The sequence below is a fragment of the Olea europaea genome, unplaced genomic scaffold (genome assembly GCF_002742605.1).
Source record: "Olea europaea var. sylvestris unplaced genomic scaffold, O_europaea_v1 scaffold567, whole genome shotgun sequence".
Lineage (NCBI taxonomy): Eukaryota > Viridiplantae > Streptophyta > Magnoliopsida > Lamiales > Oleaceae > Olea > Olea europaea.
Genome location: NW_019264005.1, coordinates 298288 through 324280, shown reverse-complemented (window position 1 = coordinate 324280; position 25993 = coordinate 298288). Strand labels below are relative to the sequence as shown.

The 25993-nt window shown below is 37.7% G+C and overlaps 6 protein-coding genes across 9 annotated transcripts; 2 read left to right on the top strand and 4 right to left on the bottom strand.

The window, feature by feature from the left end:
- The first annotated feature begins 558 nt into the window (after positions 1–558).
- LOC111389162 lies at positions 559–1401 on the top strand. Its single transcript, XM_023014045.1, has one exon. It carries the CDS (start codon positions 751–753, stop codon positions 1144–1146), a length of 396 nt encoding a protein of 131 aa, XP_022869813.1. The 5' UTR covers positions 559–750; the 3' UTR covers positions 1147–1401.
- Positions 1402–2525: 1124 nt separating this feature from the next.
- On the bottom strand, positions 2526–6107 carry LOC111389173 (glycerol-3-phosphate dehydrogenase [NAD(+)]-like). Of its 4 annotated transcripts, none has more exons than XM_023014061.1 (7): positions 5594–6107; positions 5005–5081; positions 4846–4918; positions 4403–4579; positions 4198–4299; positions 3924–3972; positions 2526–2893 (listed from the first exon to the last, which is right to left on the bottom strand). In XM_023014061.1, exons 1-4 carry the CDS (start codon positions 5769–5771, stop codon positions 4527–4529), a joined length of 381 nt encoding a protein of 126 aa, XP_022869829.1. In that variant the 5' UTR covers positions 5772–6107; the 3' UTR covers positions 2526–2893; positions 3924–3972; positions 4198–4299; positions 4403–4526. The 4 variants fall into 4 exon arrangements, with proteins under 4 accessions (XP_022869829.1, XP_022869830.1, XP_022869831.1 ...); XM_023014062.1 differs by lacking the exon at positions 3924–3972 and adding an exon at positions 3008–3056; XM_023014063.1 differs by lacking the exon at positions 4403–4579.
- On the bottom strand, positions 2831–4239 carry LOC111389154 (glycerol-3-phosphate dehydrogenase [NAD(+)]-like). Its single transcript, XM_023014034.1, has 8 exons — positions 4163–4239; positions 3924–3972; positions 3754–3817; positions 3427–3534; positions 3262–3363; positions 3128–3197; positions 3008–3056; positions 2831–2893 (listed from the first exon to the last, which is right to left on the bottom strand). The coding sequence occupies exons 1-8, from the start codon at positions 4237–4239 to the stop codon at positions 2831–2833; spliced, it is 582 nt and encodes a 193-aa protein (XP_022869802.1).
- A 392-nt stretch (positions 6108–6499) lies between the features above and the next one.
- Positions 6500–9184, bottom strand: LOC111389166 (mitochondrial inner membrane protease atp23-like). Its single transcript, XM_023014047.1, has 5 exons — positions 9039–9184; positions 8801–8922; positions 8415–8552; positions 8227–8310; positions 6500–6830 (listed from the first exon to the last, which is right to left on the bottom strand). The coding sequence occupies exons 1-5, from the start codon at positions 9136–9138 to the stop codon at positions 6696–6698; spliced, it is 579 nt and encodes a 192-aa protein (XP_022869815.1). The 5' UTR covers positions 9139–9184; the 3' UTR covers positions 6500–6695.
- Positions 9185–11166: 1982 nt separating this feature from the next.
- LOC111389156 (probable pectate lyase 18) lies at positions 11167–12735 on the bottom strand. The gene is made up of 3 exons (XM_023014037.1): positions 11859–12735; positions 11653–11791; positions 11167–11498 (listed from the first exon to the last, which is right to left on the bottom strand). The coding sequence occupies exons 1-3, from the start codon at positions 12704–12706 to the stop codon at positions 11274–11276; spliced, it is 1212 nt and encodes a 403-aa protein (XP_022869805.1). The 5' UTR covers positions 12707–12735; the 3' UTR covers positions 11167–11273.
- A 2551-nt stretch (positions 12736–15286) lies between these two features.
- Positions 15287–17533, top strand: LOC111389157. The gene is made up of 3 exons (XM_023014038.1): positions 15287–16100; positions 17014–17235; positions 17340–17533. The coding sequence occupies exons 1-3, from the start codon at positions 15411–15413 to the stop codon at positions 17361–17363; spliced, it is 936 nt and encodes a 311-aa protein (XP_022869806.1). The 5' UTR covers positions 15287–15410; the 3' UTR covers positions 17364–17533.
- Positions 17534–25993: the final 8460 nt, after the last annotated feature.

The following is a 25993-nucleotide window of genomic DNA, read 5'->3' as shown; positions in this document are numbered from 1 at the left end:
CACCAACATTATTATTGTTTGCTGTCCAATAAAATATTTTTTTAAAATAACTTATTTTTAAGTTATATTATAAAGAGTAAAATGACATTTTATCCTATTTCTCGTTTTAGTTATAAGAAATGAAAAAAATATAGAAAATATAAAATTTTGTCGGCTTCCTATTGCGTGATCATTGATGTGTCGTCGACTGTTGTCGACAATATCTCATCTTCTTCTCATCATCTCGATACTTGGAAAATAGTGCAAAAAAATGTTCTAGAATTACATTCAATTGGTCCCTCTATGTGCACGCCTTCGCTAATGGGGTAGTATCGATTTGGGGGTTAGGGTTTGGAGGAAGCTTTGTGCGTGCGAGACTCGGGAAAGGTTTGTTGAGTTAAAGGATTTCTAGGGGGAAGGAGCATGATGTGTTTTCGGAGAATTTGTGAGAGATTTTAGGCATGTTTGGCTTCTGATAATATGAGGATGATTTGATAAATTACTTAGCATTTAACATGTCGCATCAAATTATCGTGCAACAAATTGTGTCCAGTGGCCAATGGAGGTGGATGGAACAAGTAGAGTGACCATCGAGAAACGTTTATAGCAAAATTCAATAGTCACTTAAACATTTGTTGAAAGTAATCGTTTATGTCTTGAAATTGGCGGTGAAATTACCCAAAAAACCACTATTCCGACACCCTAACAAACATTTTTTTCTTCCCCTCTTTCAATTTTCTACCGCTCTCTCAATTTTTTTATAGTCAGCAAATGGCTGCTTCAATCTTCCAAAAATTCTTGAGAAGTCAGTCTCTATACGCCACAAAATTGATCAGCCATCCGTCATTACCGCCAGCATATCTGCTTACCCAAATCTCCGAACCCACTATATTAGCTGATGAAATCCCCCTTTCCGGTCATCAGAAAATAGCGAATTCAAGATTATATCCTTCCATTTCTTCACATTTCTACCCGAGCTTTTCTTTTGGGTTTTTTCTGCACCCAGTTTTTTCTTCAATCGGGTCAATTCGATCTGAACCTGATGACGAAACCGTTTCTGAGAGTCCTCTAACTATCTGGGCTGATAGTGTGAAGAAGAAGAGGAAAAGAAAGATGAACAGGCACAAGTTGAGGAAGCTAAGAAAGTCTCTCAAGAACAAAAGTTAGTTTCAACATTTCTACCTTTTCTTTAACTTTAATCATGGGACGAGTTAGTGGTGGCATTTCTTTTTAAGGATAGCATTGAACTGAACTTAGTTTGGTTGAATTATTTTGATAATTTATCAGCATTTTGTTGTGGAAGATATCGCTCATTACTGGTTGTATGCCATTCCATCTTTTGCTGGGAATAAAAAGATTTAAGTATACTAAAAGCAGTGTGAATGGAAATTATCCAGAGCTTATTCTGTCAAGCTTGTTTGAGTTGGAGAATTTGTGCTAATGATAATGCAAATTGTTTGACCTAATTGATTTAGATGGATTCAGCTATAGTATACTTTTAACAGGAATTGTTTCTATTAGGTTTGCTTTTCGGTTAATTTGTTCAGGAAGGCTCGAGCATAGTGCTTGGGTGTCGACTGGATGGCATGGTTAGAGCTATCTTGCCTTCCTTCACACAGTTCTTGTAGCATTGTAGGCTGTGGGAACTCATCTAATGTAGACAAACGAGGATCTTGATGAATTCATGGATAAACAAGGCTAACTAAAGAAAGGATTGAATTGTCAAATAATGCTAGTTAAAGAATTACCGGTCTATTACACCGTCATAAATAGTTTTCATTCTTCCATTCTTTCTACGGATGGGCTATTTCGTAGGTAAACAATTTTCAGTTTTCTAAGCCGTTTTAAGAGCATCTCTAATGATGGTGTCAATTGGTATCTTCAAAATCACTTTTGCATCCTCATTTACCTTCCTGTAGATCTAAATCCAAATTCTCCTCCAATAGAAAGATCTAAATCCACTTTTTGCCTTTTGTGAATGTAAAACAAAGATGTAATACATTTTGTGCTACAAGGCTAACTAAAGAAAGGATTGAATTGTCAAATAATGCTAGTTAAAGAATTACCGGTCTATTACACCGTCATAAATAGTTTTCATTCTTCCATTCTTTCTATGGATGGGCTATTTCGTAGGTAAACAATTTTCAGTTTTCTCTAAGCCGTTTTAAGAGCATCTCTAATGATGGTGTCAATTGGTATCTTCAAAATCACTTTTGCATCCTCATTTACCTTCCTGTAGATCTAAATCCAAATTCTCCTCCAATAGAAAGATCTAAATCCACTTTTTGCCTTTTGTTAATGTAAAACAAAGATGTAATACATTTTGTGCCAGAGAATACTATTTGCATCTCCTTTACAACTCTCCATTGGAGAGGTTTCCGACCTCTTTGGATATCTAAATCTCTATTTTAAAACACCATTAGAAATGCTCTAAGCATTAGGCTGTCTAAACTTTCTCGAGCAAAGGAGAAGCTCATTCTCGTGGCTGACCCTGTGTATGTAGAAGAAACTCACGCATGCACACAATCGAGAGAGAGAGAGAGAGATCTGCAATCCAAAGCTATTAAATTTTCTGGTGCCATGTGTTCAACTGCTTACATGTAGCATAAGATAATATTTGCTTCTAAGGTTTAAGTGCCATACTAGTTGTACAGAGGAACAAATTTCAGCACAGGCAATTTGAAAAGGAAACATAATTTCTATTGATTTTGTTCATTTAAATTTCACAAGTATTGATCTGAACCTCCCACAAGAGAAAACTTGGGAGTGTGCTCACTTTATTCGACTATCGCTGAAGGTGGAAGACGACCATTGCAAATCTCATGCACTGTCGAGAAAAGAGGGAACAGCTCTAAGCCTTTAACCATCCCCGATGGCTTAACACCTCATAAACCTCTTTTGCCGTTAAGACACCCTTCAAAAGTTTCAGGACAGGGTTAGGTTCATACTATTGATCTATGGAAAGAAATTTCTCTGAATTTCCGAATTTGGATATGAATATTTATGCTCGATTAAATATGTTGTCTACCTGTAATTTCTGGCCCTGTAACATCTCTGCTTCGAGCTCATCAAAAGACCTGTACAGCGAAGTCAAATAAGGATTAATGAACTGCTCTGCACTAGCATTATTGTCTAGTAATTAGATCACTCGTTTAGGATGCAACTTTTCCCACCATTTCTGGCAAAAGCCCCAGCACATTCCCTGTTTCTGCCCCCCACTGAAATCAGAATAAATCACAATGTTCATGTCTACCTAGTACTGGTGAAAAATTAGGAATTTACCAGAAGGACAGCAATACAAGTTCGGTGCAAAGCATTGAACAGGACTGGATGGTAATAATAAACTAGATCTTAGCTTTGTGTATACTTGTATGCCATCTAGTACTATTGAATTATCCCCACCAAACAAGTCATGGAGGTATTGAGTCTATTGGCTATCCTACTTACAGCAAGTTGTTATTAGATCTGTTACACCGCAGCTCTCAAAGAAAGTAGTATCTTTGACAGAAGGGAAAAGTAGCTTGGAACCCTCAGACCAATTCTCATAATTGCAGCCTGGTAAATCTCACACATTGATCAATCAACTTCTCCACCATGTTGATACCATAGCAATAAGTTTTAACATAAAACTTCATTTGCTTTACCTTGGTGTTATTTCCCATCTCCAACCCGTCCACAAATCCCGTTCCATCAGTCGAACAATAAGCTATTATTTAAAAAAAATGACATCACAACTTGTCGAAATTGACACGGGCAGATCAAGTTAGTACAGACCTGCTGCGATGGCCACAACATTTTTCAGTGTTCCACATAGTTCAACTCCTTCCATATCTTGGACCTATTTTATTTATGTAGTGTGTGAAGAATGTATACTGAAGCTGAAATTTCTCTGAATTTCCGAATTTGGATATGAATATTTATGCTCGATTAAATATGTTGTCTACCTGTAATTTCTGGCCCTGTATAATCTCTGCTTCGAGCTCATCAAAAGACCTGTACAGCGAAGTCAAATAAGGATTAATGAACTGCTCTGCACTAGCATTATTGTCTAGTAATTAGATCACTCGTTTAGGATGCCACTTTTCCCACCATTTCTGGCAAAAGCCCCAGCACATTCCCTGTTTCTGCCCCCCACATAATATTGTATTTTATAAGTAGTTTCATGTAATTAGGGCACCAATGCCTTAAGTAGTTGGAAGTAAACGTAGTTTCACTTACAGCTGAGACCATGGAGTATGAAGTGTTGAATACATGAACCATTATTCTGCAGTCTCTTTATGTTTTCTGTATCCAACAGTCACCTAGCTGCTCGACTGCAATCTGCAAAAACAGCAGGGACTCATTACATGAACCATTAGAAAAAATATTCATCTAGAAATACTTACCCATACAAAGTATAAAAGAGAAAATAAAGCTCAATGACCTCATTGGCAATATTTGCCCCCATCAAAACTCAACAATTAACTCCAAGCTGTTCAGAAATTAGGGTATAGATCATGCAGGGACCTTCTTTCTTCACTTCCATTACTTTAATCAGAGAAATGGCTTCACCATCTTCTCTTATCTTCCCAACAAGCTTTCTGCATATGCTCTTCATGAACTGATGTGGTGTTAAAAATACCAACATGTTTGCATCCTTCACCCCCCCCCCCCCCCCCCAAAAAAAAACCCCCCCCCCCCCCCCCCCCCCCCTAAAAAAAAAAAAACCATCTTTTTGCTTAAATTCAACGCGTACACGAATTTAGGTGTCATACCCTTTATTAAAATTATGAATTTGTCAAGAATTTGATGAAAGCGTTCAAATAAATAAATAAATGTCCCTGTCACACGTATGACGGGCAGTACAATCTTGGGAGGTGCAAATACCTGCATTTTCGAGGTTTAGGTCTACAACAACATTTTGGCGAAGCTTTATTCCTGGAAGATACTTAACATTCTCCTATGGAAGAAAACATTTATAATATAAATTGCAAGAATCGATAAAAGAAAAATAATTACACGTGACATTGAGAACTAATAAATTACATTGGTTTGATTGATGACTTCTGAGAGTTTTTCTCCCGCTGGCAGTATCTCCTCAAATACCAACATCCTCACTTCATCTACAAAAATTCAATTCAAGCTTGTAAATGGATAACTGACCTGGCAATTAGTTCATGTTTGGTTGGTGAATAATTTATAATCACTTCTGGTTAAACATGTTTTTTTTTGTCCACATATATCATAAATCAAAACTAAACTTATAATCGTTTAAATTATATTTTAATCAACAACAAAACATGCACCCTGTAATTCAGAATTTATTTAATAGATTTTCGTACTTTTTTTATTATTTTCCTAGTTGTTTTGCTACCTAAATTTGTTCAATTTAAACCTATATAAAAGAATCTTTGTATTTTTTTTAATTCTTCCTCTCTAGCATCACCCTAGTCTTATTTTTCACCATCATCTTCTTTCTTTCTCAATCTTGTTCGTGTTCGATTGTGTTCTACATCATCCTTCATGAGATAGGAATGTTAAGTCGATCTTGGTCGAGGATATACTGTATAATTAAGCGTCCAGCAACCAAACTTACAAATTAGACGAGAGCAATAAGAAAGAAAAGAGGACAAACCGTGGAAAGAGCTAAGCTTTCGGGTGTTTGAGGCAATGAGTTTAGCAGCAACACTGCCCACAGCTGTGACGTTTGATTTGATGGGCTGCACTTCATCTTCAACTCGGGTGGTGGTGGCGGCGTCTTGAATATTTTCCGCCTCCACCGGTGGCTGATGAGATTCTACTGATGAAGCCATGAAGAAGAAAAACAAAGAAAAAGGGGGGCAGATTGCAGGGGAAAAATTAAGGAGTGGAGGAATAGAATTAAACGGGGAGGGAGAATGTACATTTGAGCGGAGAACCCAGACACGTATCGTCAGTATCAATCTGTGTAATGCTAAAAATCTGGCGATCTACTCTATACACACAACGTGTGACACCCAAAAGGAAAAAAAAAAAAAAAAAAAAGGCACAACTTGTCTTCCTTAATTGTCAAGTCCACTTCCCACTCATATTGTTTCCTTCTATTTGGTTTACAAGCCCATACTAACTAAAATTTGGTCCATCTTAGCCTATTCTACTCTATAACCGGTCCTCAATTAAGATTCAGCAAGTTAAGTTTATTACGTTAGATTTAACGGTGTTGTAAAGATACATGTGATGAAGTTTAGCGATTGTAAGATTTAGATCAGTTTATGGAATATACCAGTTAATTAATTCCACTATTGACATATAACCTTTGTTTGCTTTAGTTAAAAATCAAATTTTTAGTATATTTTGATAAAAATTGATGATATGCGTGGTTAAAAAATTGATAAAGTTGTAGATCCCATAATATATATTGTTGAAAATGAGTTTCAATTTAAAAAAAATCCAATGACAGATAATAGCACCTATAACTACAATCCAAGTTAAAGCTTGTTCAAAAAAAAAAAAAAAAAAAAAAATTAAAACTTTTTAAAAAAAAAAAAAAAAAAAAAAAAAATGATTAAGACAGTTCTTTAATTGAGATTTTCAGGGAAATCAAATTCCGTTTCTTCGATAGTCAAAAACAGTAAATGCCTGACGATACAGTGAACTGATTATGTTTTCTGAGGAAAACAAATAATTATAGCAATACAACGTGTTTCAAGAGCCTAAATATGAAAAGAAAAATTCAGTATGGCTAATAATGCTGTATCTCAAGGAGCTCTGTCAAAGGGCTTCGTGTCATTGTAACAAACATCCCAAACAGCTTCCATGGCATCCTTCGCAGCTGCTTCTGAGCAGTATGGGTTTGCAGTCACGGATTTCATCACTCTTCGCCTCACACAGTCCTTCAAGGATTAGATTAGAACAAGAATGTTAAGATATCAAGAAGTTACCATTCAAGTGCACAAATAATCACAAGATACTATGAACGTAAGTTACATAATAGTTAAAAATGAAATTAACTAAGCTCAGACTAATTATTCTCGGGGCGACGCTTCGACTCCTAAAACCTAATTAGGAGTGGCATTCCCATTTGTATACATATTTAGACTTTGCAGGTCTCATTCTCTCACTCCCCTCTACCATACAAGCCCTAGAGATTTAGACCTGCCTTTGCATCATCTTGCTCCCCCTCTACAAGTCCTAGAGATTTACCTCGAAAATTGCCTTTGCATTGTGAAGAATATAAACATGTAATGGTCAACGTACACAAAATTAATATGATATAAGATTAGGTAGAAATGTCCTTGTGACAACAATATGCTGTTATAGTAACAAAGATTGTTTTTTCTAACATGAACATAGAAGTGACACGAATGCAAGAGAAGTTACGTTAAAAGGTTATCTCTGTCTACCTGAATTATATGATTGCATCGTAATAATTAAACTTCATCTCCTTACATATTGAGAGGAACCAAAGTTAGCTCCAGATGAAGCTGAAATTATTATTTTACATGACTTAATATTGCATATTGGTACTTCCTTGCATAACCCAATCTATTTGCACATCCAAACTTTAAAGTGATACTGTGCAAGAATTTATGGCCGAACTCCATTACCACGTGTCCTAATTACTGACATGAAGCGGTCGAACCTTCTATTTACATTTTAATCAACAAGACAGAGATGCCCTTACTCTCAATCAAACTTATCCATCAGCATAGCATGTACTATAAGATTACAGATTGCTTTAGGCCTATAAGCATCTTTTTCTCTCATTTAATATCACATTTGGCACTAGCACACCCGATATCAATTAGAAGTTGCATTGGAGAAACTTTTATAAGTGAATCTACAAGGGATTCAAGCAATTCAGAAGTCAAACTGAATTTTACATCTGATCTTTGCTCATAAAAGTATTCCACGCATTACCCCTCTCATGATAGTTAGAAGATAAACGATTGCCTTATTTTTTCAAATACTCTGGAAGTGTTGGTTTAAACTTCAAAGAAAGTACACTCTGACTTAAAGCTCTTAAAGAATGGAAGTGACTGGAAGTTACATGCAATGTTGAATGACAACTCAGTTTGGAGAATTCATACGGGTCCTTCAGAATCTAACAGAACTAAAACTGAATAGTTCACACGGAAAACCACTAAAGACATTATTTATCTACCTTTGAGTCTTTGCATTTAAGAATTTAATAGATTACATATTAACGCATTTGATCATATGAAGGCCAGACATGACAAGAAACTTCAAGCAACAATGGACAATTTTTTGTAATGGAAGAAAACTCACTTGTTCATGACCTCGTATTTTCACAAACCCGCGCAGTAATTCCCTCTTATAATGGCAATCACCACTAAGATGGCCAGCTCGAATCTAATTTCATAAACAGTATAAACATAATACATAAACCAGTAAGAAATGAACTCCGATATGAAACCTAGCAAAAAAGAGCCAAGAAACAAATGAAATTTCTTAACCTCACTGCAAGCATGATGAGCACAATCAGACCAGTCCAAATTTGCAGCACGACAGTCATCATATGCATGAATGAGTTCATGAATTACAACTTGGTTCACCTCATCTTGTATTTTCAAGTGATTACTGCACACTACTATCTGTAACAAATTACAACGTATTAGACAAAGAAAAGGTTGGCTAAAATTCTAAATCAATATCTCAATTATTCAACAAAAAATCGAAAATAAAAATTAGAACACAAACACTTACCACCACTATCTGTAATCAGCAAAATCCTAAAATCGATTTTTCACCGGTTACGCGTAAAATTATAAAATTATTATCAATTAGTTGGAAGAGAGGGAGCTTTAATGAGTAGAAAATCAGTGAATAATCATTTAATTACCCCTTCACCGCGGAGGTAGCCGCCACTGACTTGCTTATCACAACGTACAGCCTTGATGAAATTGCTTCCTATATTGCATCCAGATTTCTCAAGGTGCTCCTTCAGAAACTTCACCATTGGAGCTGCAATACATTTGGACGCACACAGATATACATACATATGAGGTTTTGAAAACACAAAACCCTATAGCTGATAGAAATGGTGAAGATCCATGAAAAAAAGAAACAATGAACAATACTTCTAAGGCTCCTTCGGATCATGCTATCGCATTCGTCTACGGTCATACCGCCGTCGACAGCAGAGGAGTAGCCGCCGGCCGAACCGGGCTCAGTCGCCATCTGTGTTGGGTCCTTTTTGGTAGACCGTAGACCCCGGAAAGATAACTAACTAAAAACGTTTTAGCGAGATGGGCCAAAATGTTAACAGCCCAACAATCAGCCCAATGATGATTAGATTATAAAAACTGGAAAAGTTTTCATGGTAAGAATTTCCAAGAATTGGAGTTTCAAAATGGACCAATGATTTTTCTCTAGAATAGTCAAATGGCTTAGCCCTTATTTGTCGGCCTTTATTTTACATTTTTTTTCATTATTTTTTCTACGATACTTATTTTTAACCACATATTCTTTATTAAAATAATATTACATGCAACTAAAAAACTTTTCCTTTTTTTTTTTAATTACATATTCTCTATCAATCATTATTCCTTAATACATTTCTTTAAATTAATGAGGCTCAAACAGGGCCTTATTATGGCATTTACATATCATGTATCAAGATTTGTTTGTGCCTCGATAAGAGGAAATTACAACCCTTACCTAATATAATTCAGGAATTACTTTGTCATTAATAACAACCCTTACCTAATATAATTCAGGAATTACTTTGTCATTAATTTTATTCAAGATATACAACTTAAAATATAGTAAAATAAAAAACATGTAAATCACCTCACTCATACTAAAAAAAATCAATTGTGAGCTATATATGTACCACCAAACACGCCACTTATCCAATTTTATAAATCATAATAGATGGCACATGAATATATGTTTCTACAAATTATGCATATCTGGATGGATTTGCTAAATAGTGACTTAGAAAATTATTGAGTCATAAAACAAAAATTATGTGTTTCTACAACATGAGAACATTCATACTAGCTAGATTAAAAGGGAGGGGGGGGGGGGGGGGGGGAAGGGAAAAAATTTTTTTTTTTTTTTTTTTTTTGGAATGAAGAACAAATTTATTATTATTTTTTTTTTTTTACCAAAATGCTTGTTTTTGCAGTTTGCCCAATGAAGTTTTTTTTTTTTTTTTTTTTTGAGATAGTTTAGAAACAACAATAAATGATCAGCTTAATACTAGGGTAATTAAAATTAATTTCAGTTACAAAGAATTTACGGAGTCCAAATTCGATATATAGTATTTCCCAAAATATTAACATATCACAAAGTAATACTTGAATTATAAAAATGACATAATAAATCTTGAATATATATTTAGTAACGACGTAGATATGAAAATTTCCCTAAAGTTTTGTCCATCTTCAGATCTAACACTGTTGGAATTTTAACTGAACCAATCACATGGTGGGTCTCACCCACTTAAAAAGCCCACCATTATGTATGCAAGCAACTCTGGCACAATCACACTTAACCCATTATGAGGTGAGTAAAAAAAATAACTAATTTATCCTTCATACTTATATTTATTTGTTTGATCTCTTATATTCGGTCCTTGATGACCAGTAGGGGATTCGGTAGCCCCTGGTTGAGTTTGGAGAAAAGGAGTCAGCTGTCTGCATGAGTCACATTTTCTGCGCTGATATTTGAATTGTCTCCCTAAGTAATACACCTAGAAGTGTCAAAAAAGTTCGAGCCTAAAAATTGGATCCATCTACAATTTGTGAGGTCCTAAATCAGACTAACAAAAAGGATTGAACCTACACGAGCTTATAGCCTCAAAGGGTTGTCGGGTCATGACAAAAAAGTTTGAAACCTCGTCAACCTTGATGATGATTCTTAGTCATTAGGAGATTTCATTCTCTTGGTTCAATCCGTTCTAAAACCACTAGAAAACGCTGGACGGTTTAATCCATTACTTATGGTTATTTTTATTATTTTTTAATCTAATTCATTATAGCGACATCAATTTCGATTTAATATTCGCATGTCCCTTTTTTTTTTTGGGTGATACTCCTCCTTTCCGTTATTATCATTCTATCAGACTTTTTAGTTGGTCAATTAAGTTGAGTGATTATGAATTTTAACATCAATCAAATCAAAGGGAAGACAAGCAGGATTTGTTATTATTCAACACTCGTGCATATCTTTCGTGTTATAATTAGCACTGCAATATTCTTCAAAGTAAACAGCAAATCTCCTTTTCTTTCTTCATCTATTTTATATGACCATAATTTGAAATTAAGGTCTAAATGCTGATAATTAGTCCAAATACAGCATTTAATTAACTAACAGCGAGAACCCCTTCTGCAGCTAAGTGCACCCGCATTAGTGGTAATTGAACCCACAAGGGAAGATGGTCTAGCGCCTAAACTCGATGCTCGGGCGTATGTGGAGGACGAGGCACCAGCCCCGGACTGCACGAAATAGGCACCGTTCAACATCAAGTCACCTTCCGACCTCCAATTCCAGTGACTCCATTCACTTTCCGGCGCATCCTCATGCTTTGTTACCTGCGCACGTCAAGGGTAAGTCTATGGTTTATGATATCAAAGTCCAAGAAGCTCAACGAGTAGTCTGATTCCAAGACTAACAATAAAATTTCATATTGCTCTAAATATTTATTAATTTTGTGCATGGATCGATATCTCTTTAGTCTTTAATTACCTCTTTTCTGAATCTTTCATTAGGTGCAAGAAATCTGTTTCCTTGGCTATTGATGGTGGGAGAGGCACTTCCACCAATGGCATACATTTCCCAGTGAGTATAGTCATTGTTAACCACGTGGAAATATCCATGTCTACACCTGCAAGAAATAGTTGAGGATGTAAGGAAAAAGAATATGAATTTGAATAGAATGCTTTTGATCTTACCTAGGCATTCTTTGGACGAGACCTTCTCCAAAATGATTAAAAGCTATGGTCACTTGCATATTCTTGTCCTCTGTATAAGCATCACTATGTCCCAAGAGCATGACCTTATCATGATGAGTAAAGTAATTATTCGATATCGTTATGGCTGTAGATCCATGGATGGCATCAATGAGCCCATCCTGGCAATTCGACAGAGAGCAATGATCGATCCAAATATGGCTACTTCCGAAAATGGCCACCCCATCTCCATCCGACGGTTCCCAGTGTCCCACATGTTGAGGCGAGTCTCTTATAATAGCACTACCTCCCTTTTTACAGTCATGTATATTAATCCCATGTATAATAATGTTATTTGTGAAGTGAATTTTTATGCACGGCCCACTGGCAATGTGAACGCTGGCCCCTCGGCCATCAATGGTCTTGAACTTGTTCATCACAAGTTCTTGCTTGAGCTGAATCACCATATCTCTTTTGAAAATGATCCATAAAGGCTCATTTTGTATCACAGCATGTCTAAGTGTACCTGGCATAGGATTCGTGGGATTATCGTCACCAGAGTCTGTGACTACGTATATACGACCATCCCGGCCACCAACTGCGTCCTTGCCGAATCCAATGGCGCAATCAGCTAAACGCTGGCGATTATTCTCCCAGTTGGGGTCGCAACGCCAGCAATCATCAATAGGATTGCCAGTTCCACAAGAGAGATAGCTTAGGCTCCTCCTTGATGCATTGATGCTCCTATGCACGTCTTGCACGACATGTTCTGGGTCGTGAATCGAAGACGAGAAAATGCCGGATGGAGTAAGAAGAATGAAAATGGTGATTGAAAGACCAAACGTTTTCATTATGTTGAAAGTAAGTTAGGAGGGATGGGTGAAAGATAGTGGTGTAGTAAGCAAGGTTATAAAGGATCACAGCCGCGATAAAAGGCGTGATTTAACCGAGGATGTGGGGTACATTTCGGTGGATAGTGTGCTATTTCAAATGGAGTGCTCTTGAGTTCATACTTGGCAGTTTAAACCGTTAAAGATAGTTGTCCAAAATATCATTTGACACAGGCTCGATTACATATAGAGAGTGCAATAGTCCAACCCACTGACTGCGGAAGGAAGTTTGACCATGGACCATCATGTCCATCCAATTTTCTTTGGCGGCAAATTTTGGTGAAACGGGGAGAAAAATTGAAGAAATGAGATCAAGCACCAGTTTGACTCCATTATTCCAATTTTATAACAAGGGGAATAGTAACTTTTTGAAAAATGTGTGGCTAAAAAAGAAAGAGAAAAAAAATAATTTTAATTTAATGGGATTCAAACAGGGGACAAGTATCGTTAGCTCAAGCTAGTAGAGTAAGAACTGAAAAGGGTCATGAGCTTACAAGCAATGTTTGCTCGAGCGAGCAATGGTGTGACTTTTTCGTGACTTTTTCATGACTTTGCACAGAGGAGAGCACACACTAAGTGACATCCAACAGACATTTTGATTATAGATTTCACTAAAGGCACGTGCTAGGTTTTGGAGTAAAAGATGAAGAATGCGAAAGCGCAACATTAGGGTTAAAGATTCAACTAGTCATCTTCCCTCAGTGATGTACTCATTAGTTATACGTTTTTGTAAGTTCGACGATCACTTAAATTTTTACTAGGTAAGGCAAGGCAACAAAGATAACCAAGTTTTGCAGTTTAATTTCAATTTTCCTTTTTTTTCCCCCCCCTTCAAGTGCAACTTGATGTGAAATTGGGAAGTCTACGTGCATGGCTATTCTAGATATGAAGCTATGATCAATCATTTGCAGTACTTAATAACAATAATTTTTGTGAAATAGTACTTGACTTGATCACTTAATTGTTCAACATAAACACTTCCGTAATTGAAGCACAAAATATTAAAAGTCACCGTTCCTATTATTTCACTGAATTAGTGTATGTTTGAACCCCATTCAAATGATTTTTTGGCCAATTTCATTTTCTGAATCTGTGGGGGCCACATTCTCAGAAATTATGAAAAAAACACAGCAAGGTTGACTTTTGGGAAAATGTGCAAGTCCAAGAATATGTGTTCCTAGTGTACCCTTAAAAAAAAATGGTGGGAGATTATTTAAAACTGAAGGAATGGGTGGGTTATTTTTGGAAATTGGTTTTAAAAAATGAGGGTGTTTTTGACATTTGAATTAAAAAGTTTTTTGCAACAATTATTTTGCTTGACAATACACCGTGCATTGCATAATTTTTTAAGAATTAAGTACTGTTAAAAAATAAGAAAGCTCATTAAAAATGAGATTCAAACACACGCTTTGTGTAACATAGGAACGGATTTAGGGGAGAGGGGACGGGGAACCTGGTCCAATTAATTTTTTTTAGGGTAATTTTCTTTATTTTTTTTTGTAAAAATAGATTTTTAATGAATAAACTTTTTTTTTCGCGTATTAGCCGGGCTTAAAATTTTTTATCCCGATCTTAAATTCAAACTTGGATCCGTCCCTAGTGTAACATCTCAAACTGTTAATTTCCTTGAACCAACCACAAGGTCAAGGAGGGCCCTATTGTCCAAATTTTCCTGAAGCAATCTGTAAAAGTATAAGATTGTCTTTGTGAATCCGTTTAGCCCCCATTTGGGTAAATGAGAATGGGTGGAATAGGCCCCCAGGACACATCTCCAAGTGGTAAAAGGGGAGGGTGGAGAAATTCAATTTTGCTTGAGGCTGTTGCGTCAAGGGTTTGAATTCTGAAATATGGATTTGACTCTTGGGTAAATGCAAGTATACAAGCAGCCTTCCACCCTGTACCCTTGGAGGCATAACCTGCGATTTACCTCCCTCACGATACTCTAGCGCAGGGGTGGTGAGGGACCCTTAAGATTAGGGTTTAACCTTTTTTTAGAATGGGTGGAATAGTATTTTTTTGAAAAATGAGTGGTTGAAAAAGAAAAAGATATTTTCAATTTACGTGTAATATTATTTTATAAAAAATTGTGTAATTGAAAATAAGAGACAAAAATGAAATGTAATTGAATTAAAATTAATGGGGCCAAACATGGCAGTATACTTTTGAACATAATTGAAAAAATAAAAAGTGTACATGAATTGACAATCCGTTCGCGTTGCTTGGGATTTATAATGAGGTCACACATTATTTTGAATTTTAAATAATTTATGTAGTAATTATAAAAATCATCACGTGAGCCGCGTGTAAAAAGCACGTGAAAGTGAAACCATATTTAACGCAATTTATTAATTAATTGCTCAATATCCAAATTCAACCGCCAACAGGAAATCTAGATAACATTACGATCTGCAACTCTCAGCCAATCACCTCATTCCACGTGCCTCAATTAAAGCAACACCTCATCTCATCATAAAATATCTCTCCTCCCAAAAAGGTCAAGTCTTTCCCCCACAAGGGCTTCACTTTTTCATCACTTTTCGTATGATTCTGCAGCCTCACGATATTTTTTGCATGATACTCATATACAGATAAAAATTCAGATATCAAATTTTATTTTCTTCTGCAAAAAAAATAAAATAAAATCACTGCCTGCCTTCACTTCTCGATGAATTCAAGGAGGTTTAAATCTCGTAAATCAAGAACCAAAGCTAGAAAACCCAAGTTCTTGAGCCTCCGCCTTAAGCTTTCGCCGGACGAAACTAAAACACCTGAAAAATCCACTGAAATACCCACCTCTTCATCCGAAGCTGCCGCCGCCTACGGTGGTAACTGCCACCAGCTGGACTTATTCCCACCACACCCAGAAAATTTGGTGGAAGAAAAGTATACATATATCCATGATCAAGACAACGTTGCTTACTTCTTCTCTGCAGGGGATGGCGGAGCCACTACTACTCTCAACGGCCTCCTCGACGACTCCAACGTCACCACCTCTTCCTTCAATAACAATAGTATCAGCATCACCAGTTTGTCGCCATCAGCTTCGCTAACGTACGCCTGCGGAGGAAAGGACAGCGAGCTTGCACGGACTGCGTTGAGGAACAGGGAGAGAGAACCCAGTGAAGAAAAGTGGGTGTATTACTCGGAGATGGTCGAGAGGAAGGTGAAGGAGGAGGAGGTTACTAGCGGCGCCGCTGATATAAGGTGGAAAGATCCGGCCGACAAGACAAAAAGGTTGTCTTTGAAGCTGGATTATCAGGATATTTTGAATGCTTGGTCCGACAAAGGTCCTCTTTACATTCATGCAGAGACTCCACAAACTGTCCCTGATATTAACGATGAGTTTTTTGCCCATGTAAGATCTTAACTCTTAATTTCTCTGTATTTTGATTGTTCTTTAATTCTTTGATAATTTCATATAATTACAATTTAGGAGAGCCTAATGAGGGAGTGTGAGACTGACGGTGAAATGATGAATAAGCCGGGATTTTCTTTGTATCTTTTGTGTTTAATTTAATAATACACTAACCATAACAAAAAAAAAAAAATTCCTCCACAATTAATGGAGAAACAAGTCAACGGGGCGGTTTTACTTGCACATCATGATAATTATCATCACGTAAGTGAAATTGAGTCCTTTCATTAGACAATAAATCAACGGCTTTGCTAATGATTAATAATAGATAACAATATTTTTACTCTACTTACGACTTCTTGGACACTGAGTAGGTCGAGGGCCGGTGAGCATAGTATCTGACTTTTGGCTATATATATTGAGGCCCTCTTGGACCAAATTGTTTAAAATTCATTAAGAGCCTGTTTAGAAGTAATTTTGAGAATTAATTTTTTGATACTTACGAAAAAAGTGAGGTCCACATGTGAGAGAAGAAGTCAAATATGACGGTTGAAATAGTAAAATAATGATCAAGAATTCAATTTTTTAGGAGAAAAAATCGCTACGAAACAGGCCCTAATAATTTTTCTATTTTATAATCATAAAATAAAATTTGTAATAAAAAATATTTAAAGAAACTCTACTGCATAATGTAAAAGTACTATAGTGGAAGGATAGGGAAATAAGTGGTGGGGTGACGATTAAATTCCACACAGGAATCTTTGGACCATTATGTAATAAAGTTGCACTTTTTCTTTACATTGGGCCCTCTTCCATCTGTCTACTTGGCTTTTCCTTTATTAGTGATTTTTGTTTTCGTTTTTAGTATTTATCTACCACCGACTCAATTTAAGGAACCTGTTTGTTCACGTAGGGGGTGAGTTGGGGATGTAATGGGGGATCATGGACAGTACCAGTATTGGCTGGAAATATCCATAATCCTGGGATTGGAGCGAAGAAAGAAGAGGAAATGAAGTTAGGGAAAAGGGAAGCTAGCGTTTTGAGGTACAAGGAGAAGAGGCAGAATCGACTCTTCGCCAAGAAAATACGTTATCAAGTCAGAAAACTTAATGCTGAAAAACGTCCTCGTGTTAAGGTATAACTCTCGAATATGTTCTCTATATAGTGTTCTCAATTAAGATTGATTTGGTATGTGGTTGAATTTCTAGTTCTTGTCACAATGCGACTCATTTTCTGCAGGGTCGATTCGTCAAAAGAGATTAGATGATATATCTTCGATGACTTGGACAATTAGCATCATATTTTTGTTTCTTCTTATGAAACTCCCTTTGCAGAGGTACTGTATAGAATAAAGAATTTTATTTGCTGCCAACCCATAAAACTTATTAGTTGTATGTAAATTAGCACCAAAAATTCGATTTTAATTTCCTATATTTTTAGTTTTTTAATAAATTTTTTCTTGAAATTTTCACATTTTAACATATCTTGAAGGCCAAATGAATGGAATTACTTCGAAAGAAACATAACGATCAAAGTTTATGCCATCAATCTCCATGCATGCTCAAAGACCTTTCCAATTTTCTTAAAATAAGAGAAAGTCCCTAACGTATCAATTTATCATAATTGCACAATCACTCCCTATTTCGCGCGGGTTAGTCGCTAACAATTAAAAAAGGAATCAGACAATTGTGTAAGGAACAAACCTCTTGAGATAAAATCCCAAAAAGGGGTGTTTTTATTGACGATGACTTTACAATTGGAAAATAAAACAGAATGCCTCCAAGGGGTGCAAGCACACGAGTCACTGAAAAGAAGCGTTTAAATTTAAACTAAGAAATTGAAAGTTACATATTTTCTGTTTGAGAGTGTTTAATTCCGGGTCTGTTGCTCTATGTCTTTTCTTCCTTTTATACTCCCTGGATGATCTCTTCGTGATCAACTGCTTAAAAATTACTTGATCGCTCTACAACTGCTCACTTTCTTCATAGTGGCCAACTTGTCATAGAACTGTCTTCTCTAACTGCTGCCATTACTTTTTGTCGTTCAACCGTTTTCAATTGAATTCCTTGAATCGTGGAACGTGATAGGGTTACTCAATAACTGCTTCATTAACCGTACTTTTGGATAACCATAACATCTTATGTTTGCTAAGATCCTGGGCGACTCGAAGGTTTGGGCGAGAACAGGGTCACAGCTCTGGGCGACTGCATGGCAATTCATTCGCTCAAATCTTGGGCGACTTGCAAGGTTGGACGATGGTATTACCGCGTTCATGAGTTTCCCTATTTGGGCCTTTATCCTGAATTGTCTGATTGGGCCGTTCTTTGGACTATCTGATTTGGGGATCCTCCAATTGGGCTTCATTCCTTGGGCTATTCGATTTGGGCTAAACCTTTTGCGTGTCAACAATTACCCCCCACTATGGCAGAATTAATATCAATTATTAATTTTTGCCACATTCACTTTGTGTTTCCCAGTAACTTTCGAAATTTCTAAGAATTTCAATCATTGTTTTCCTCCATAGCCTGATAAGGTGTGACGTTTGCAAACCCTTATAACCCCCAAATACACGCCATTTCATTGCATCACTAAATCACGCCTCATTGTTTCGCGCTTCTCTCTCGCAATATTACTGTTCATTTTCTTGTTTCTCTGCTACGTTTCTTAAGCAAACTTCGACAAACTCTATTTCGTTCCTAATGGCTGCTTCACAATCTCAATCTGGTGACTCCTTCAGTTTCAAAGACTTCCAGAAACTCCTCACTCGGCCATATATAACTCTGAACTTCCTTACACCAGCCAATGTCGAATTCAATGAGTTCTATCTAAATCCTTCATTCAACAACGCCGAGGCCATTGAACAAGCGGCGGTCGATCAGCTGTTCTCTTGTACTCAAGGCCCTCCGTTTTTAAACTCTTTGCCGCTGAGGCCGCTTTGTGAAAGATGTATTCGCACTTGGCCTAAATCCGATGTCGTTTTCCGTAGATGGCATGCTCGCCTTGTGGACCATGATCTTATTAAAGCAATTTTTGATAGTGCTAGAATTTCTGATTTGTTAGAAATCTCTCTTCAACCCCCTATTTTTGACCCAACACTTTTTCCAATCGCTTTAAGTTTTTGGTCTTTTGAGTATAATACTTTTGTTTTCCCTCTTGGTCCCATGTCCATTACCTTAAGGAATGTTGGGGCCTTAGTAAATCTGCCACCTTTGGGCGATACTAGTTTTCCTGGTATTTTGATTGCTGGTGTCGCCCCAAAATTTGATAGAAAACTCATCGAGTCTTATTCAAGTCTACAAACCTGTCATAGCCACTCGAGCGCTGAGCCTTCCCATGCTGAGCGTGTGGCCTTTCTTCAGATTTGGCTTTGTAAATACATTTTGTGTGTGCCAAGCATGAAGCCCTCCATGAGCTATTTAGCATGGTAGGCCTTCGAATTTGTGTTCTTTCTTTTTAGCTGCCCTCTATAGAGGCATGACTTCTCTTCAATCCCAATTGAAGAATGATGCATCTCCCATTGGCAGTGAGCCTCTTTAGTTCACTCAAATGTGGCTGAGAGCCCATTTTCTATCGCTTGATGCTCTATCATTTTCCAATCCTTCTGCTAACTGCTATGGGCTAGCCATTGAGCCCCTGACTCCTGTAAATATGTCCAGAAGGGACATTTTTTCATTCTTTTATACTTTGGATTCAATCCATTCCTTCTTTCTTTTTCCTCCCTTTTTGACTCCAGATTATGTGCAAACTCCATCTACTCTGGATAGTGCGAACACCTCTCTGTTCGTTTGGATTCAATTTTTGACCAGGAGGAAGTTGTTCCATGATATTTTGATCAGGACCAATGCCAAAGCTGGGGTTGAAATATATGCTACCCAATTTTTTGCTTGCCAACTTGGTTTTAGCCAAACTTGGCCCGTTCTCCCTTACTATTCAAGAAATTTGATAGACCGCTTCCACACCATTAATAAGGTAGAGGCAGGAGCTATAGATGCTCGCAATATTCTTTTGACGAGCAGCTTTTCATTAGCCCCCTTCAATCCTAGCCGTGCCATCCATCCCCTTTTTGAACGACTCTAGCCGTCAGTGAAGTGCAGATTGTTTGCAACTGATGCCAATCGTGCTTTCCATTCACTGGACCAGCCAAACATTTATTCCACCTCTCCTGTTTTGGTCACTCCTGTGTCCATTAGGAGTCCCTCTTCCTCTGCTCGTGCTAAACAGTCTGCTCGTCCATCGACTTCTCTTCCTGTCAAGCCCACTGCAGCTAAAAGTGCCCCAAGTCGCAAACGGCCAGCCTCAGCATCTCCCATTTTGGAGGATGATGCTGATGATGATGATGACGACACCCTTCTCATCGTCAGGAGGAAGGTAATTAAATTGGTTTACTCACAAGCATATCTTTCCATACTTGAAACTTTTCTATGTGCTGATGGTTTATTTGGATTTTTCAGAAAAGTTCAGCCTCTCCTTTGAAGGCTTTGGTGTTGACAGCTCCTGCTCCATCATCCTTTGCTGAGGCTGCTTCGTCCAAACCAGCTGATGAATGGACTACGCTTAAAGAGAAATCTTCAGTCCCAGAATCTTCATCACAACCAATGGATGAGCCACCTTCTTCCCAGGGCGTTGACCCCCCAAACGTCGAAACAGAAGGTAATTCATTTTTTGATGCTTTACCTTTGCTTGTGCTATTGGTTTTTGATTTGTTGCTTTTTGAGTTCTGCAGATACTCCCATGAGTCTGCCCGTTGTGGCAAGGTCTTCTCCCTTAGACAAGTGGAAATCCTTACGAATGGTGGAGCCATAGGTGGTAGATTTGGCTGGGGATATGCCACCTTCCAAAATTGCTGATGAGGTAATCTTTGTGTTGACACACAAAAAGTTCAGCCCAAATCGAAAAGTCTAAGGAATGAAGCCCAATTGGAGGATCCCCAAATCAGATAGTCCAAAGAACGGCCCAATCAGGCAATTTAGGATAAAGACCTAAATAGGAAAATCTATGAACGCGGTAATACCATCATCCAACCTTGCAAGTCGCCCAAGATTTGAGCGAATGGATTGTCATGCAGTCGTCAAGAGCTGTGACCCTGTTCTCGCCCAAACCTTCGAGTCGCCCAGGATCATAGCAAACATAAGTGTTATGGTTACCCAAAAGTGCGGTTAATGAAGCAGTTATTGAGTAGCCCTATCACGTTTCACGATTCAAGGAATTCAATTGAAAACGATTGAACGACAAAAAGTAATGATAGCAGTTAGAGAATGCAGTTTCATGACAAGTTGGCCACTATGAAGAAAGTGGGCAGTTATAGAGCGATCAAGCAGTTTTTAAGCGGTTGATCACGAAGAGGTCATCCAGGGAGTATAAAAGAAAGAAAAGACATAGAGTAAAGGACCCCGAATCAAACACTCACAAACAGAGAATATGTAACTTTCAATTTCTTAGTTTAGATTTAAACACTTCTTTTCAGTAACTCGTGTGCTTGCGCCCCTTGGAGGCATTCTATTTTATTTTCCAATTGTAAAGTCATCGCCAATAAAAACACCCATTTTTGGGACTTTGTCTCAAGAGGTTTGTCCTTTATACAATCGTCTGATCCGTTTTTTAATTGTTAGCGACTAACTCGCGCGAAACAATTTGGCACGCCCAGTAGGACCAGTGGTGTTTGGTGTTGAAGATACAAAAGGTGAAACAATATGCCTCAGAGATCCGATAAGAAAACAGCAAGTCAGGGAGGAGTCCAATCTGTGATCGAGCGATATGAGGAGTAGCATAGCTCTCCACGAACAAATGGACAGAATCAGAGCAGTAACAATCGTTACGAATCAATGACAGAGTTGAGTCCTCGAACTATGCGTGCACTACTTGGAGAACTCACACAAGATGTCGTTGAACAGGTAAATCTTCGAAATATTCATAATATGGAAAGATTTACCCAGAATGGGAATGCGCATTATGACAACATGGTCAAACAACTGAATACTTTGAACGAAATAATGATTAAGTTAGTAGGCCAAATTTGTCAACCAGTTATACCTCTTGTAAACCACTTTCAAATTAGGACAATTGTGGGACATAATCCCCCAATCTTAAATTCAAATCAAGGGGTAGAACCACCTTTCGGTCCCTCTACTTCAAACCAGGGAGATGGTGTAATGCCAAATCAGAATAATGGTAGTGGTACGCCTAACTTGGGGGGTAATCCAAATGTAAGAGATAATATCCTAAATAATGGGCAGAATACCCCACGTGTTTATGAGGGAATAAATGTTCAGACTAATGGTAACAATAGCTCAAATCATGGTAACTTTGTTGCCAATCAAGGACCAAACATCAGGCCTCAAACAAATCAACCGGTTAACCAACCTGTAGGAATTTCATATGACTCCAACGTCATGTTGAGAAATCAAATTATGGAAATCGTACAGGATCAGATGGCTTTTGAGGTACGTCCTGTCATTAGGCCGACTTACACAAAGCCATATCCTGATTGGGTAGACCAAGCATATCCATGGCCTAGAAGGTATAAAGTGCCAGAATTCTCACTGTTTACCGATTTAAGGGAGGTGTCTACTCTAGAACACATAGGGCGATTCACACTGTAAAGTGGTGACGTGACTGATTATTATAAAATGAGGCTTTTCCCTAGTTCATTAACAGGAGTAGCTTTCTCCTGGTTCATCAATTTACTAGCGAACTCTGTTCAAACATGGTAACAATTGGAACAATTATTCCACGCTTAGTTTTTTAAGACTGAATCTGAAGTTATTTTGGCCGATTTGGCGAATCTACGTCAAATGCCAAATGAATGGGCAGAAAGTTTCCTCCAAAGGTTCAAGACAGCAAGAAGTAAATGTTTTGCACCCTTGCTCGAAAAAGAGTTTGTCAAAATCGGTCAAAGTTGTTTGAGCTTTGATTTGAAAAAGAAATTCCAAGACAACGAATTTCCTGACCTTTTCCAATTGAGCGCGAATGTGATTAGGTATGAACGATTGATAAGAGAAGAAGAGCAGATAAAAAATTCTAGCAAGGGGACTTATTATAGAGACCCAAATTTTGATGTTCATACCATCAATAACGAGTCATACGATCAGACCGAAATGTGTTTGACCGAATTAGTCAAAGGAGACACGTATACTTGTCCTATAATGGCTAAGCCTAGACCATTGGGTAAGGATGAGCCTATGAAAGATGAAAACATAAAAGCTAGAACGTTCTCGTTCGATGTAACCAAAGCTGACCTTATATTTGATAAATTATATAACGATAAGCAGATAAAGCTGAGCGATAAGGATAAATTGCCAAGCCCTGAACAAATTCAGGGTAAAAAATATTGTAAGTGGCATAATGCATGGTCACATTTAACTAACAATTGCTTGGTTTTTCACCACGTATTACAGGATGCCATTGAATCAAGACGAATTACGCTCGATGATAAGAAGAAGATGACAGTGGATGAAAATCCTTTATCATAGCCACTTAGAGTGAATATGGTGACGTCTGGTTTCAAAAACAAGTTGTCAAAATTCAAGTTGGTTATAGATGATGGAGAAGAAAACTCTGGACTACATCCCAGTCTCTTTGAGCGTATTAAAAGGAAGAAGCCAAAAAAGGATTAAGACGTCTTGTGTGCAAGATGTAAAAGAGAAGTGAGTGGGAATACGGAGAAACCAGGGATATGGCAGCATCCCCATTGCCCTACTTTCTTCCCAAACGCTCAGCCTGGTAGAGGGCGAGGTACATCGTTCTATAAGGGACCGCATTTTGAGAGGCAGTTCATGCCAGTAAATAATGGGAGAACATTCAGGCCGCAACCTCGCCAACCAAATGTATGGCATTCGTTCCAGTATTATGCAGAAAAGGCGATACCCTTTAACGAGATGACTAGAACTCAACAAAAGCGTTTCCAACGAAATTATGGACGAATGATGAGGCAACAACAGGGAGTGCCACGACCTAAGGCATCTAAACTACTCGAGGTAGCCAATCAAAATGTTCTCAAAGACAGTGAAGAGACTGGTACAGATGAATCAATGAACGAGTTGCCAGAAACTTCTTCTGGGAGATCAAAGTTTGAGCGAGACAGAAGGGACAACTACTAGGACCACAGTCTTCTTTGTAATAGATGGTCCTACTAGTTACAATGTGTTACTAGAAAGAGATTGGATACACGGAAGTCGCTGTATACCCTCATCGCTCCATTAATGCCTGGTTTTTTAGAATAACAAGGGTGAAGCAGAGGTGATGCAGGCCGATCATAGGCCTTTTATCGCAGAAGCAAACTCAGTGGAAATGTTCATGTACAAAGGAAACTATGGACCTGTCAGGGTAATTCAAGATGGGGAAGAAACTCAAATTGTCGCGCAGAGTGAAGAGCCATTTTCAGTGGACGCACTCACTGAAATGTTCAGTCAGATGAGGCCAAATATAGTGGCCCTAGAAGAGCCATTAATTGGCAAAAGAATAATCAAGGAGTCTTGAATGAGTTCTAAGCAACAAAAGCAAATGACCGATATTCAAGCCTTCAAAGCCAAATTAATGGCTTTCAATAAAGAATGCAAGGACGAGACGAAAGAAGAGGCAGCCCTGAAAACGTTGAAAGACAAATTAGCAGTATTCGAATTGGAACAAAGTATTGGCCGAAAAGTCAACAAGGTGGATTGTTTAGAAGAAGAAGTGCCTACAGGGGAACTGGACGATGAAGTAATGCAGATCATCAAGCCTGGATACGCTCAAGTACAAGACCCTCTGATTAAAGAAAATATTGACAATGAAGGAGAAGATCGTCCAACATTCATCAGCTAGATGCTCGATCAAGAAGTTAGTGATAAATTAATCGCTTTGTTAAATGAGTATAAAGATTGTTTTGCTTGGGAATATGAACAAATGCCTGGTTTAGATAGAGACTTGGTGGAACATAGATTACCAACTAATCCTAATTTTAAACCTCATAGGCAACCTCCCAAACGTTTTGCTCCTAATGTACTCCGTGAGATTAAGAACGAGATAGAGCGATTATTAAAAGCAGGCTTTATTAGAACAACCAGGTATGTCGAATGGTTGTCCAATATCGTGCCAATACTAAAAAAGAATGGTAAACTAAGGGTGTGCATGGATTTTAGGAATTTAAATATAGCCACACCCAAAGATGAATATCCAATGCCCACGGTAAATTCTTTAGTAGACTCAACTGTCGGACACGTTATGTATTCCTTCATTGATGGGTATTCAGGATACAATCAAATTTATATAGTTGAGGAAGACATACACAAAACTGCCTTTAGATGCCCTAGGTCTCTAAGATGTTTTGAATGGGTAGTCATGCCTTTCGGCCTGAAAAATACAGGAGCAACTTATCAAAGGGCAATGAATTTAATTTTTCATGATATGATAGACAAGTTTGTTGAAGTGTATGTAGATGATATAGTGGTCAAATCCATTAAAGAAGAGGACCATTTCGAACAGTTAAGATGTTTATTTGAGCGAATAAAGCAATATAAGCTAAAGTTGAATACCTTGAAATGTGCATTTGGTGTTAATGCAGGGAACTTTCTTGATTTTTTGGTACACAAAAGAGGGATTGAACTTGATAAAAATAAAGTGAAGGCCATTTTAGAAGCCAAACCACCTAGCAACAAAAAAGAATTGCAAAGGTTTCTAGGCCAAGTAAACTTTTTAAGACGCTTTATTTCTAACTGTGCAGGGCGAATTAAAGTCTTTCGCCACTTTTAAAGTTCAAAAATCAGGACGGATTCGTCTGGAAAGAAGAACATCAAAAGGCTTTTGAAAGCCTGAAAGCATATTTATCAAATCCACTAGTGTTGGTGTCACCAATCTAAGGACGGCCAATGAAAGTGTATGTATAGGCTGAAAAAGAATCAATAGCTGGAATGGTCGCG

What these genes read in the sequence shown, in the direction of transcription:
- LOC111389156 (XM_023014037.1), bottom strand. Translation starts at nt 12,706, where the DNA reads ATGAAAACGTTTGGTCTTTCAATCACCATTTTCATTCTTCTTACTCCA. An exon ending in CTCGTCCAAAGAATGCCTAG is followed by an intron (nt 11,792 to 11,858) that starts GTAAGATCAAAA and finishes TATTTCTTGCAG; the next exon opens with GTGTAGACATGGATATTTCC. An exon ending in ATGAAAGATTCAGAAAAGAG is followed by an intron (nt 11,499 to 11,652) that starts GTAATTAAAGAC and finishes TGACGTGCGCAG; the next exon opens with GTAACAAAGCATGAGGATGC.
- LOC111389162 (XM_023014045.1), top strand. Translation starts at nt 751, where the DNA reads ATGGCTGCTTCAATCTTCCAAAAATTCTTGAGAAGTCAGTCTCTATAC.
- LOC111389154 (XM_023014034.1), bottom strand. Translation starts at nt 4,239, where the DNA reads ATGGTTCATGTATTCAACACTTCATACTCCATGGTCTCAGCTGTAAGT. An exon ending in AGATCTAATAACAACTTGCT is followed by an intron (nt 3,364 to 3,426) that starts GTAAGTAGGATA and finishes ATAATTCAATAG; the next exon opens with TACTAGATGGCATACAAGTA. An exon ending in AAAAGTTGCATCCTAAACGA is followed by an intron (nt 3,057 to 3,127) that starts GTGATCTAATTA and finishes TTCGCTGTACAG; the next exon opens with GTCTTTTGATGAGCTCGAAG.
- LOC111389157 (XM_023014038.1), top strand. Translation starts at nt 15,411, where the DNA reads ATGAATTCAAGGAGGTTTAAATCTCGTAAATCAAGAACCAAAGCTAGA. An exon ending in ACGATGAGTTTTTTGCCCAT is followed by an intron (nt 16,101 to 17,013) that starts GTAAGATCTTAA and finishes TTGTTCACGTAG; the next exon opens with GGGGTGAGTTGGGGATGTAA. An exon ending in AAAAACGTCCTCGTGTTAAG is followed by an intron (nt 17,236 to 17,339) that starts GTATAACTCTCG and finishes CATTTTCTGCAG; the next exon opens with GGTCGATTCGTCAAAAGAGA.
- LOC111389166 (XM_023014047.1), bottom strand. Translation starts at nt 9,138, where the DNA reads ATGGCGACTGAGCCCGGTTCGGCCGGCGGCTACTCCTCTGCTGTCGAC. An exon ending in GATCCGAAGGAGCCTTAGAA is followed by an intron (nt 8,923 to 9,038) that starts GTATTGTTCATT and finishes AATGTATTGCAG; the next exon opens with CTCCAATGGTGAAGTTTCTG. An exon ending in GCTACCTCCGCGGTGAAGGG is followed by an intron (nt 8,553 to 8,800) that starts GTAATTAAATGA and finishes AATTTGTTACAG; the next exon opens with ATAGTAGTGTGCAGTAATCA.
- LOC111389173 (XM_023014060.1), bottom strand. Translation starts at nt 5,771, where the DNA reads ATGGCTTCATCAGTAGAATCTCATCAGCCACCGGTGGAGGCGGAAAAT. An exon ending in AAAGCTTAGCTCTTTCCACG is followed by an intron (nt 5,082 to 5,593) that starts GTTTGTCCTCTT and finishes GAATTTTTGTAG; the next exon opens with ATGAAGTGAGGATGTTGGTA. An exon ending in AAGTCATCAATCAAACCAAT is followed by an intron (nt 4,919 to 5,004) that starts GTAATTTATTAG and finishes TTTCTTCCATAG; the next exon opens with GAGAATGTTAAGTATCTTCC.